Raw genomic sequence first — 14,291 nt, 5'->3', positions numbered from 1 at the left:
AAGAGAAGACATTTTGTACCATTCCTCTCCTTGGCGTCTTCAAACCCTTACATTTCATTACTTCCTTGATTTTACAAGCAAAATATTTACTTCTTGGAAATCAGTACAGGTGGCTTTGTTTAATATGTGTTGCTGCATAATCTCATTCTTCTTTGGTTAATCTATCAAATACTTTGCCTGGAAGTTAAGGTAAAGCTGTGCTGCAGTTTAATTATGTATTATCTCTTTTGGATTGTACTGATAAGTGTTTAATTAAGTATGTCTGGAGTGCTTCAAGCTAGTGTCTATAAAATATAGTTGCCCTGAAAACATTTTGTTTGCTAGCTCTCAAGGCCAGGTGGGTCAGTAATCCAGACTTTGTGTCTGCTCCCTCTCTGTTGCAGTTCTGCTACAGCTGGCAAGTGATGCTTTGCCAAAGGACGCGGCCTTGTCTCTTGCCTATCTGCTTGCACTGCCACAGGTATGATGATAGGGGCTTTGTTTGTACGTTTTTGCTAGGAAAGACTATTCATAGCAGAATTCCGTTAGCAAATTTCATTTCCTTAAGGTTTTAAAATCTTAAATATTCAATTTCATTTTAATACACATTTTTACAGATTGGGCTATTGCATATAAAGGAAAGTGAACAAATGCAATTGGACTGTTCACTGAGCATGGCACTGGTGAAAAGATACATTTTGTTACTTAAAATGGAAGTTGGGCCACCTGACTGACAATTCTAATGTAACTCAGAAAAGTAGATAATAATCTTGTGTTATAGAAGCAGCAATAGTGTAGTTACAGAAACATTTTGGTTTAGGTGTTTGTGCAAGGGGGAAAAAAACCACCAGAAAAACATAGGGTTATTTCTAAATGACAGCAAGTAGATTTTTTGAAAGTTTGTACACTTAATGTTGTGTAATGCTTGCTAATTCTTTCATGTAAATGAATTCTCTATTTCTTCTAGGTGGTAGATGCCAACAAATGCTTTGAAAAACAATTACATTCTGCGTTATCTCTCCAGCTGGCAAGCTATTACTATAGCCTGCAGATCTATGCTCGTTTGGCACCATGTTTCAAGGACAAATGCCACCCTCTCTACAGGGTGAGTACTCTTTTCTTTTTAAAGCCACATTCATTAATGTTCATCATAAAAGCTATTCAAAAAAGCCAGTACATGAGTTAAGCCTGTTAAGTCAGAGCTGATCTGACTTACTCTGTGAGCAGCCTGTTGTGTTACACATAATTATTCTTCTACAATGTTGTAAACAAACAAGTACTTCACAATTTGTGAAGGAGTTTTTGAAGCACAATATCCAGTGTCATTTTTAGGTAACACCACTATCAGTCTTCAAAGTAGCTTATAAGCACTGAGCAGTAATGAGTATAGCTTATGCTGTTACCTTGCAATACTGTGTGCAAGGAAATATAGTAGTTTCCAGGAAAAGTGAAATCCATTTCAACAAGAACAGTGCTTTTCTGCAAGTTCCTGTAGCCTCCCCTAGAGTGTGTTGGATTGTATTTCACTTTACATATGGTGTTTCAAAAATTCATCCTCATTCATTGAAGAATTTTTTTTATTTCCTTTGACAAGTTTCTGTTTTTGGAATGGCACTACTTTGCCAGTTCTCCATTGCCAGTGATTAAAGCAGTTTCACAGTGAAGTCTGTACTAAATGGAAGAGGTAACATACAAAAGTTTAATAAGGCACTGAGTGCCATTCTTACTGAGGTACCTGTATAAACCCCCTTGTTTGATCCAAGAGAGTCTTTCTGAATTTACACCAGTTCTTTCCTCCTGTGAAGAAGCTTTCTGGACTGTTTGGGTTTCAGTCTGTCTCTCAACTGTAGCTGAAAGAACAGTTCTGGTCACAAGTTGTCTGAAAAGGAAGTAATCACCACTGTGGCATGAGAGAATTCGTTTTTTCTGTGTTAAGAATGTCTCCTGATTTACAGCAGAAAGCCTGTTTTGATATTCGCCCAATTCTGCAATTAGGAAGCCTTTCATATTCTTGCTGAGATGTTCATTTTACTCTATTCTGGTTAGATGCTAAAGGAGAATGTAGCCCACAACAGTGGGGCTTGAAAAATGTGAAGAATTAATTCATGTTTGTTAAAATGCTTTCTTTGAGCCTGTAAATCTTCCTGCTGCAAGATAACTGATGAAAAAAAGTTTGTGGGTTTTTGTGGTTTTTTTTCCTTACTTTAGCTTTTTTAAACAGTCCTATTTTACAGGAAGATCTAAGAAGCCTTTGGAAAGTGCAAGTTACAAGAATGAGGACAGAGATGTTAGATTGAACTATGTGTACTCCCATTGCCATTTAATAAGCAAAGTCTTATCAATGGCACCATGCAATTTATCTCTTAACTGTGGTGTGATCTTTGGCTAATCTTTTGTAAAATACTGTATGTGACTGTGATAAATTCTAGATTCTAAGTTGTATGCTAGAAATAGTAGGTTCTATGTTTAAGCTACTCTTAAACAACAGTTTTTGAAAATAATTGTATAAGAAGATTTAGTGAGGAGCACACCAAAAAGCCAGGAAAAAAACCCATAAAAACTGGCCTGAATGCCAGTAAAAAAACAACATAGGCAAATACTAATTTATAATTCATTGTTACTAATTCCAAGAGTATTCAGTGAGGGAATGTCACAGAGGTAGAAAACAAGAAATAGAAACAGATACTTTTGACCAAAATAAACATACTTGTTTTGGTTTTTTTTTTTCAAAAACCCAAACCAAGAATGCTAAATACCAGACTTAAATGCCCAATTTATGCTTAATTTTTATGCAAAACATATATTTGCTTAAATGTACATCTTAGATGTTGGTAATAAAGAATGGATCCACCTGCAAGTTGGTTCATCAATGCCATTCTAGTTTCTGTCCATGGGAGTAGATCTAGCCATCAGTTTTGGGGTGTTTTTTTGTGTTTCCTGAGAGTTCTGTGGGAGGCGAAGAAAATGGTATTAAATTTCTGTGAACATGTTACATTCAGCTGGAGATATCATTCCTCAGTAGATTGTCTTCTGACTCATGGCACTGGTGGCTTGCATCACCTTTATCTTGTGGCTGTTTGTGAAAGCGGAAGTGCATCCCTCGGTCCTGTACCTCAAAGCTGTACATTATTCTTAGAAGGTATCTGAGTGCATTTTTGTGGGTCAGGGTATACAGCCAATCCTTGTTTTCCCCCATTCTCACTCTTTAGATGGCCAGTAAATCTGGCACTTCAGCCACAGGCTCTGAAGGTGAAACCTCAAGGTCATAGAGCATTTATTTCTGCCTACTGGCATCTGAGTCACAGATGCTGTGGTTTTTCTAGTCCAGTGAATTGAGTATACTGTTGGAAGACTATCTGAATTTAAAGGAAACTGTATGGAAGCATGGAAAAGTCTACACATCCTCTGTTTTCTCGTTTTAAAATGACATTGTTTGAAAAGAGTTCATGAGTACCTCTGGCATAACAGAAGGAATGTTGGTAGAATGGAAATTACGGAGCATAATGTTAAAAGGATAATGGGAAATGGGAGGAGAGCTCCTTTTCCATTGACTAGGACAGACTTTCAAGGTTTGCCAGTTAGTTAAGAAAGATATTTTGAAGCAGTGATTTGGTTTGTTGCATGAAGGCTTGTTTCTTTTTTTGTTTCAGTTGTGATGTGAAATACTGACAGCTAATATCTATGCATCAAACCAGAGTCATAAATTGTCAGAAATTCTCACTATTACTTTCTGTATTGTTGATGCCCAAAAGGAAATCATCTTGATAATTTCAGTTTCTGATAAAGTTATTCTTTTTGCTTCTAGGACAAACAAGGGGATTTGGCTGTAAAGTATTACTTTAATTATGTGCCCAAGACAATTTCAAATTTTAGTTGTTATGATAACATAAACATAACAGTCACAGTTTAAGGCATCTGAGCTATATTACTTTCTTGTCCTGAGGAATATATTAAAAGAGTTCTGCAGCCTAAGAAAACTGCAGACAAAGATCAGAAGAATAGAGCAAAATTTGCAGGAATGGACTGTGTGTGGAATGTACTGGTATGAGAAGACTAATTACCCTTTGAGGTCCTATATTTATTTTTGGTTTAAGTCCGTAACAGGATGAGATTGACTTTTCATTGCAGCCCCTGTAGTGCTGTGCTTTTGCATTTGTGTCTAGAAGTTTTGGTAACATGCCTGTTTCAGCTGCTGCTGAACCTTGCTTGCACAGCATCCAGGCTGTTGCCCCGCTGCCGCTCTGATTCACCTCTCACTAATTCCCAGTCTTGATGAACAAGAAGAAGAGCTGTACAGCTGACCAAGAAATGTGCTGGGTAATTCTTCTTATTAGCAGCTTATTTCCTCATTGGTCCTATCTTGGTGATCTGATAATTGACCAGAATAAATTGTTTACTCCAGAAGGGAGTGAAAATGCTTAATTATCCTGAGGTTAATTAATATGTTACGATCCTGTCCTCATGCTAATACTCTGTTGCTAAGGTGTTTCTGTTGTTTTGAAGAGGATTATTTTACTGACCTCAGCTGAGGGGGCAAGCTTTTTCTTGGAGCATCAAACAATAGGTACAACAAACACTGCTGAGTTGCAGAGGGGAACAGGAATTTGCACATAGTAGCAGATGAGGAGATTTGTTGTGTAGGAGTGACGAGTGGGTAGGACGGTCAGGACAGACGGAGACAAAAGATCTCTGAAGCCAGGTCTTGGAACTTCTGTTTTATTGCAGAGGACGTGGGTGCAGGGGCCCAGCTTGGAGCTGCCAGCCGCAGCTCGGAGCAGGCCCCAAAGAGAGCGAGTGAGAGCAAGAGGAGAAGAGATGACAAAAGAGGACAAAGTTCCTGTTACAATACAATAAATCTTCTTCCATGCTGAATATTCTAATTCTCAATAACCAATCTAGTAGAAGATACAAATCTTACAGCATTCACATACAGCCTATAAGAATCATTACATTATCATAGTGTGTTACATTTTAAACCTTAAAAACTACTCTTTGGACCCCTTCTGCCAGGCTGTCTGCTCTGAGCCTTGAAATGTCTGTAAGCAGAGGGTATTGTCTAATCAAAAGGGGATTACCTTCACCTGGCCATAACATTGTTTTCCAGTTGTTCAGTAACTACGGTATCTCAAAGCTTGCTTTCATTTCAATTTCGCTTTTAGTTTCCATATTCTCAAAATATTTTGCCAGGCAATCATATTTATAAGACTTTCCTGTTTCATCTTCCCTGACATTGCTGTTAGCAGAAAATTCTTAGTTTTTTATTTTCTTCCCTTATATGTTACTTTTCATTCAAGAAGGTGAGTTTGATTCCTGTCCTTTTATGCATTGCAACTGACACTATGTTGAACTGGTAAGCTCAGAGATCCTCCTTAGTGATGCTTCTCTTGTTGTGGCCTAGAATTGGTGAAGAAACTGGTAGTTCAGTCCCACAGAGTTAAATAGCCTGATATGTATTTATCCACTATATGACAGGGTACATTTATGCAGTGAACTTGTGCTCTGTGTATTTAATCTGCTTCCCTTTTCTGTTGCTTGCTCCTTTAGAAAGCCTCTATCAACATCTCTAAGAGGCAAAATTCAGTCAAAAGAGGAGTGCTTTGGACTTGGGACAGAATTTGTAGAAATTTCTGTTGGTCTGCCAGGATTTCATTCTGACAGCTTTACCAGGCACCCAAGGTTTTGTTGCTCGTTTGTGTATGGTTGGTATAAATTATAAATACAGTTGTATTAATCCACAGGAGTAAAACTCCCAGCCATGGTCTGTATGCTATGGCTTTATGTAATATTCCAAATATAGGATGTTGTAAATAAAGACTTAATTTGGAGACTTAATATTATATAAGAAGGATGCATACAGGAAAAAGGGAGGGAGGCAGATCTGATGCATCTGATGACAGATCTATTACCCATACTAGATGAGGTATTAATGGCTTTAACCTGGCAGCTAAAGGTTAAGTCTCTACACATGAGGAAATCTCTAAATCTCTCATTGGAATGCTCATTAAACAGTTGCATGTTCTTTTGCATATTCTGTCACATTCCAAAATTATGACTTCAGCTGACTAGAGATAATATATACATTTTGAATCTCAACTTGGATTTATGTACATAATGTGCATAACTAACATGCAAATCTGACAAACTGTGTCAGGCAGTCTTGTTTTATTTTGTCTGGACATTCAGCTTTCCATTCATAAATATAGTGGCTAGCACTAAGGCTGATCTTGTTTTATTTTGTCTGGACATTCAGCTTCCATTCATAAATGCAGTGGCTAGCACTAAGGCTGGTGTAGATGGTGAAAGGGTAGTGCTCTTTATTTTTGGCCGTTGATGGACTTAAAACTTGGAGTTTTTAAAGTCCTGATTCAAGCCCTCATCTCCGGCCCCTCTTTCTGTTTTGCTTGTGGTGCTGAAAACTACCAAGTTTCATTTGGCAGTGTAATTTTTCCCTGTTGTTTCACTATTGAAAATTTCTGTTGTATGTTCTGCATCAAGTTCAAGTTTCTTTGCTAGTCTTTGGGTTGCTCCATTTATCTTTTTTGCTGCTGGTTATGCCTAATACTTCTTACTGTTTTATATCCTACACTACTAACTTGTTAAGAATATGTTTATACATGTTCAGGTACTGATCCTCGTTAACACTTGGCAGGTGAATCTGTTGAATTTGATGTATGCTTCTGTTTCCAAGTCTAGTGCATACGTAACAGTTAGGAAAGCAAAACTGGGAGAGATGAGTGTATAATTCCTTGCATTTATGTTGCACTATGGACTCTCCCATTGGTCTTCCTTAGTGTGTGTAGAGTCTGTGACTGAGAGGAGAACCAGGGAAAAGGAGGGCAGTGGCAGAAGGCAGAGTGAATGGGACTACCAGGCAGACTAACAACTGATCTGGGGAGAATTCAAAGACCCTAGTATCATCAGAATCCATCTCTAGATCATCAGTAATGGAGTCTGAATAAAAGTGGCCTCAAAACCTGTGTCTGCAGGACTTACTGTTGATTCTTTCCTCTCTGAAAAGTGATCTCCGAGCTTCCATCTCTTGTTTCACCAGATTTCAGTTAGTGAAAGGAAAGTTGTTGGAATCCATTAATAACTTCAGCTTTCTGGTTGGACTTCAGTGTGGAAACTTGAGAAAGTATTTTGCAAGATTTCTGCATATTTGATTGCTTTTCTCTGTGTGCTCTTTGATACCCTCATAGTCCTCCAGCCAGTGAACAGAGGCCATGCTGATCTTTTCCCACCAATCTCTTAATGCCCAGTGGTCTTAATATTTGTTATATAGTCTGCCATCTTACTAGGGATGGACATGTGACTTGCTGGGCTGAAGTCCCTATGAAGGTCCCTTTTACATCCTGATTTTTCAGATGGAACTTTCACTCTGGCATGTTATTTTAAAAAATGTTTGTTGATGCACCTTGGCCTGCCATTTAACATAATTTCACATTTGTGTTCCTTCAGAACTGAGGGATGAGTGCCAGCTGGTCATGGTGTGCAAGCACATAACTGACGCCTTCCAAATTCATTTAACTCATGGGGTTCCTCTCCCCACACCTGCAGCAGTGAGGGCTGACACAAAGATCTCATGATTCCTAGTGCTATTGACTTATCCATGAGTGCTCCTTCCACACCTTTTCTCCATGGGATCCTGCCACTTCCCTATCTGGCTTCCTGATTTTGACACTTTTGAGAATTTTTTCTGTCAGCTTTACCATTCTTTATAAAACACGTTCCAGACACTTTTTTAGCACTTATAATTTCGTCATATTTTGTGAGTTTTCCTCATTGATTTCCTTATTTTTAGTGATGTCTCAATGCATAATCACACATTTTCAAAATGAGTGATTGTCTAAGCTAACAAAAATGGAGAACTCACTAAACTGTGGTGTGTCCAAAGGCTTAAAACTCAAGTAAGCTCTCCTGAACCACCAGCAAATATGGTTAGTTTTGAACATCTTCTTGAATGATCCCTGAAAAACTAATTCAGCAGTAAGGGACATTGCAGCCAGATTGTGCTATGTAGATTCTTTTGGTTCTGATGTGTTTAATATAGATAAGCCAGTGTTTCACAGATCCTCTTCTTTCTTTGTTAAGAACGCAACATGACAAAGTATTGCCATTCTTAGCTGGGGCAGATAATATTTAGGTGACTCAGAAAATACCTATTGTTAAATAGTTGTTAGGTGTTGCGCCCATTCCTGTTTCATTTCTCCAAGATAAAGTGTACTTATGAAATGAGATGCTTACAGTCTTGCTTATTTCTGTTTCTCAAGTGTTATACGAGCTATTCTGTCAAATCCTACTTCTGAAAGCAGAGCTAGTGGTGTTCTTCAGACAGCTGTTCAGAAATTTTCTTTTAGAAAAGAGGATCTTCAAACTAGCCTTTCATTTCAGCAGAGAGTTGAGTTTTAGCTTGCCCACATTTCTCTGGAGACAGTGGTGATTTTTCATGTGAGGGACATAGCTGGGATAAGTGCTAATGCTTTTCCTTCTTGTGAAGGATTTTGTTCCTCACTGGGAGACAGTACAGAGGTGACCAACAGCTTTGAAGCAATCTTACCCTAGTCAAGTGGCCTTTTCTTTTCTTTTACATTCCTTTTCCAGGCTTCTGTAACTGTTTTCTCCAGTCAGTGAGCAACATGGATTTTGCAGGCAACGTGCTTGAAATTTGCTAGTCATCTAATAATTTAAGCAAAATGTCATTCATCTGAGTTAGCAATATATTTTAATCTTAGGCTTCTCCATCCCTGTTTTTTAGTTGTTTGACTCCTTGCTGCTGGGGTTTGTGGGTTTTGTTGTTTGGTTGGTTTGGGTTGGTGTTCTTTTTTTTTTTTTTTTTTTTTTTTTTTTTTTTTTTTAGCTTGGAGAATTGAGGCTAAATGCTAGATTGGCCTCTGTATTTACCTGAAGAAACTACTAATGAAAATTTGTATCTCAATAACATAAGGTGGTCACTGAGAAACCTGTACTTCTCAGAAGTGCTAGCAGTGCTCTTGGATTAAGATGAAAAATATCTGACTTCTAGTATTTTAATTGCTGTCAGGGAGGAGGAAATTAAGTGTTTTTGTAGCTCATGAGATATCTAGTTTTTAACCTTTAAATTAGTAAGCTACAGAAATATTTACATGTATCAAGTCAAGTAATGGTACAAATGGTACAAATCAAAAAGAAAGAGTATTGTAATTAAACTGAAATCACATAATGCTGCAGTAAGGTTTTGCAGTAGGAGTGTCTCCTTGTCCCAAATCTGTGTATGACTACAGTTGCTACCATATAGGTCAAGGTTTTGCAGTAGGAGTGTCTCCTTGTCCCAAAGTCTGTGTATGACTACAGTTGCTATACATGTGTGTTGTATACAGTTGCTATACAGTTGCTACCATAGATTAAAGGCATATACTGAAAGAAAAGCCAATTACATCATTTATTCAAATAAGAAAGCCCAATGATTTTTTTCTTTTTTTAGACGCTTGGGTTAGGATTAAGATAGAAGATAGAAGATAGTTAGATAGAAGGTTAGGATTATTACCAAAAACATGGCACTTATTTACTGAGTAATGCTGACTGTGAATGGGAAATGAATTATATGCTATGAATTTAGTAGGCACTTCACTCAAAAGCATGTAGTAATTTTCTATTTTCAGAAATGTTCTTTCAGTTGACACTTTAACCTTTTATATATCATGTTATTTTCACTAAAAGAGCTGTCAGATGAAATGATGAGATTTTTCTACCTAAACCTGACTTATCAATCAGAAAATCTGTGAGAGAGCACAAGGTGGAAAAAAACCTATGAAAACATTTACTCTTGGGAGAAATTATTCCTCATTCTTGTTGGAATAGCTGATAGAAATCAAAGCAAGAAAGTGTTTCTCTGAGAAGAAGAGTGACATGCACTCGCAGCCAAGAAAGCCAGTTGTGTCCTGGGCTGCATCAAAAGCAGTGCGGGCAGCAGGGAGAGGGGGGATTCTGCCTGTTCACGCTTGTGGGACCCTTCCTGCAGTGCTGTGTCCAGCCCTGGGGCCAGAACCTCAAAATGGACATGGTCCTGTTGAAACAGGTCCAGAGGAGGCCACAGAGATGCTCAGAGGGCTGGAGCAACTCTCCTCTCAGGAAGTCTGAGAGGATTGAGGTTTTTCAGCCTGGAGAAGAGAAGGATCTGAAGAGACCTCATAGCACCTTACGGTACCTGAAGGGGCTACAAGAGATTTGGAGAGGGAGTTCTTACAAGGGGATGTAGTGACCAGACAAGGGAGAACAGGTTTAAACTGAAAGAGGGAAGGTTTAGATCGGGTTTAAACTGAAATAGGTAGGTTTAGATTAAGTATGAGGAAGAAATTCTTCAGTGTGAAGGTGGTGAGGCACTGGAACAGGCTGCATAAAAAAGGTGTGGATTCCCCATCCCTGGAAGTCTTCAAAGCCAGTTTGCATGGGGCTCTTGGCAGCCTGGTTTAGTTTCAGCTGTCCTTGCCCATGGCAGGGGTCTTGGAACAAGAGGATCTCTAATGTTCCTTCCAATCCAAATCATTCTGTGGTTCTGTGAAAACAGCACTAAAACAATTTGTTCAAGTCTTCAAACACAGGTCACTTAACATAACTACAGAAACAACTTCCTGTACAATATTTCCAATTACTTTTGTTTTATTAAGGAACAGCAGCCTCTTGTTTTTTTTGGTTTTTTTTTTTTTCCTTTTTTCAATTCCTGCAGCAGAGCTGTGATCCAGGAGTGGGTTTTTTTGATAAAGTCGTACATCTGGAATGAAACTTTAAAACATTCAGGAAAAAAAGAGACATCTGCATGAAATCTGTAGTAGAGGAAGGAAGGGAGGCTAGGGAATTTAAGTTCACAGCTGCCTTCCTGGTTCTACATAATCCAGATACAATTTTTTTAGTATAGTAGGAAATACTTTGTTTGCAGTACCATGTACCATATTGTGGTGAGAAGCGTTTTTTAAAGAGTATGGACAGGCTTTAAAACCATTATACTTAATTATAGCTGAGATATTAGAGTATGTTACAGAAACTTCTGATAGATGATTTAAGATTTTAAATCTGAAACAGAATATTGTTTTAATGCCTGAATATGTAAGACTTACAGGTGTAATAATAGAGATGAGCAATAGATTCTCTACTTGGTTTTTTAAATAAGTTTGTACAACTTGATCCTGATGCATCTTGTAGCTTACAGAAGGTATTCTGGTAGATATTCTTTTATATTGCCCTCATGTGATTTCACTGGTGAGTGATGAGATCTGCTTCCTGTACCCTTTAGAAAAATGGTCGTGAAAGCTGATCCTGGGCAAAACTGTTGGCACACAATACACGTAGCTGCAGCAATGGAAGGACAATAATATTGAGGTATCCTCACAGTTGAGTGATGTGACAGTAAAGGTTTATTTCTGAGATGTTCTGATCTTCCATTTTAGCCATACGTTTTATCTTTTGCTTTGGACAGATCAGATGTGAGACAACTGTGGTATGGAAGGTTGGCTTCCCCAGATTCATGTGGTGCTGTATCTAGGTTAAAGTACTTTTGATTCACGGCATGACAAAAGTCTAAGTTGAAGACAAGTGTCATTAATTTATTAATGAAAAGCTGTCCTGTGGAGAGATAGAGTGTATTTCTTGCGTGAACAGGCATGTTCAGGATTTTACTTCTTGGGTGAACTCTTTTGTTCCTGTAAATCTTTTTTCCTGCTTCAGTATGTGAGGAAAATTATTGTCTTATGTGCTTCACTTTGTTCTTTTTTTCTTCCCTTCCCCTCCATCAGATTCGTAGCACATTGGATCTCTTGCTGCAAGGACTATGGCAGCTGCTATGAGGATTAGGGAGAGCTCTCCTTTCTGAAACATGAATGTGCTCTAGAGGTGTGATTTGGTTCCCGGCTGCACTGGTGATGGGCAGCAACTGCAGAGGCAGGGAAATGGGCAAAGGGCAGCTGTGTCTGCAGCAGGGATGTTCCAGCTCCCTGGTTGCCCTTGCTCATATGCTGTCATCTCCTTGTTTTGCTATCCATGAGGATTTGGATTGGTGTATGTGTCTCCCTCTGGAGCATGATACCTTTCTTAGGATTGCTTAAAATGGTGTAAAACAAACCTGATGTTACAGGGATCTGGGCACGAGGGAGCCTATCCTCTGCCTTCCCCTCTGGGTTTCTGTGGCTGACTGCAGTGGCAGCTGGCAGCTTTTGCCCATTGTCAAAAGATTACAGTTCAAAAGGTGATGGAAATGCTCTGCAACCTCAATCAAGAGAGGTCCACAGTGTCAGTTTTGTCTTTGAGGTAATTATGAGTCGATTGGCCTCTGATCTAAGCAGTTTTTCTGATCATTTTTTCTGATCGTTTCTGTATTGCAGTCTGTAGATTATTTACATTAAAAACAGAATCAAAAGAATAATATGTTATTTAAGAACAATTGGATGGATTCTTGGTCTTAAAAGAAGTAAGCAAGCCAAATAGCCTTACAGTGATCTATTATTATATCAGTGATAAAGTGTTCATTGTAGAGCATTTTATTATTTATTTTGTTGTTTTATTATTATTTTTTTATTAGTATTACCATAGTTGTAAAATTATTGCCACTTCCTGAGCAGGAGATGAGCAGCACAATAGCTCATAAATTTTTTTTGTTCTGTTTATTTTTTTCTGATGTGTATGACTGAATTAAGTCTTACATAGATTGGAAGAGGAAAAAAGAAATACCAACTTACCAGGAAAAAAAGCCTCAAAAACTGAAGATTAATTGAGGCATAAGAATGAAGACATCCCAAGATAAAAATTTCCTATTTGCTTATAAAACCAGTGTTGCTTTTATACTATCACAGTGACGCACATATTCAGGGGCTTCACTGATGTCTCTTCCAGAGGGTGGTCAAAAAAGAACTGCTTTAAAACATTTACTCAGGTGGACCCTGAATCCCTGCTGAGGTTTATTGGTAATGACCAGTGGGGCAGTAGGGATGGAAACCTGACCAGTTCTGAGTAAATCACATCTAAGAGATGAAATTAAATCAGCTTTATGCTAAAGTGATGTGTGCTTTTTTATTTTTTTCCCCTCTGGATTTTGTGTTTTTTTCTTAATTCTTAAATAAGGCCTCTGTCAGCACAAATATAGTGTTAGCCCAAGAGCTGAGTGAAATGCATTGGCAGGGGCTTCCTGAGGAATCTCCCCTGGCAATGCTAGGGAGGCTTCTGAGTTAAGGGCATAATACATTTGGGTCAGCTCTTGTGGCTTCTCTGGAAACTTACCCTGTGTTTACAGTGTATGCCTGTAAAATGCCCTTCCTGCATGATCACAGGAGAGAAAGCTTTTTTCAAACATCTGTCTAGAAGTACTGGAGGAGATTATCTGGCAAATCAGGGAGTTGGACACCTAAGCACAATTTCTATTTGGCCAAAGGACTCTGAAAACCAACAGAATTGTGTGGTAGCTCTTGGGATTGTTGGTGCAGTAATTGATAGGTGATGTTATAAAGGGAACAAGTTGAATATGGCATCTTATTGGTCTTGCTTGTCAAAATTAATTTGTATTTACACAAATTGCTGTCTGTTGCAATTTGAAGAAAGTCCAAGATTTGAAAAACTCTGTGAATGCTGTGGTAAGATTCCGACTTGACTGATTTTACTGATTTTCTTCATGGCCAGGTACTGTTACTAGCTAGTTGTTATGGTTTTTTCAACTGAAATTTGTTAAAACATTTTTTGAAAACTGGTGATGCAGGCACCTGTAGTGATTTTTCTCTCTTGCTGTTCGTTAGAAGAAGCATCATGTCTAATTGAACTAAGTATCTAATGGATGTAGAAATAGTTTTGCTTTTCTTCTAAAAGATAGGTATTATTAAAAACGTAAAAATGTTAAAAAATTAATACTTAAAATTAAGAAATACAAGTTCAATGCATCTTGATGCCAAACAGAAGATGGATATTTCTCTAATTTCGGATTCATATGCTGTGATAGTTTGGGTCGTAGGTTTTTTAAGAGATAAGAGGATAATAACACTTGATTGAAAAATTTCTGGTGGTGAACAGAATAAGACAATCTTTGGCAACTACTTGCAGTAAAAAAAGTTCAGTTGTGTTTTCTTAATCTAAATGTATAATTTTTATCTTCAGGATTGAAGTGTCTGCACTCTATTTTGCCATATATGTGTGGTGTTATATATACATGGGTATTTGCATAGTATAAGATTCTTTTATTCTAAATTTGACATTACCAAGACCAATAGGCCCCAAGGCATTATTTCCAAATAAGGTCCTTGGGACCATGAACAGGCAGCCTGGAAGATTACACACAGGTGCTTTTACAGAAATATTACAAA

General features: G+C 38.0%; 1 protein-coding gene across 2 annotated transcripts in view; it reads left to right on the top strand.

Annotated features, from left to right (window-relative positions):
- Positions 1-14,291, top strand: part of NBAS (NBAS subunit of NRZ tethering complex) — a 161,691-nt gene that overhangs the window by 82,077 nt on the left and 65,323 nt on the right. For both annotated transcript variants that reach the window (XM_039721603.1, XM_039721601.1), the window contains 2 exons: positions 384-460; positions 947-1,084. In XM_039721603.1, coding sequence (XP_039577537.1) covers positions 384-460; positions 947-1,084 — 215 coding nt within the window. The remainder of the gene's footprint in view (positions 1-383; positions 461-946; positions 1,085-14,291) is intronic.

The sequence above is a fragment of the Passer montanus genome, unplaced genomic scaffold (assembly GCF_014805655.1).
Source record: "Passer montanus isolate IOZ18808 unplaced genomic scaffold, ASM1480565v1 scaffold46, whole genome shotgun sequence".
Lineage (NCBI taxonomy): Eukaryota > Metazoa > Chordata > Aves > Passeriformes > Passeridae > Passer > Passer montanus.
The sequence above is the reverse complement of the archived record's forward strand: the minus strand, read 5'-3'. Positions and strand labels throughout refer to the sequence as shown.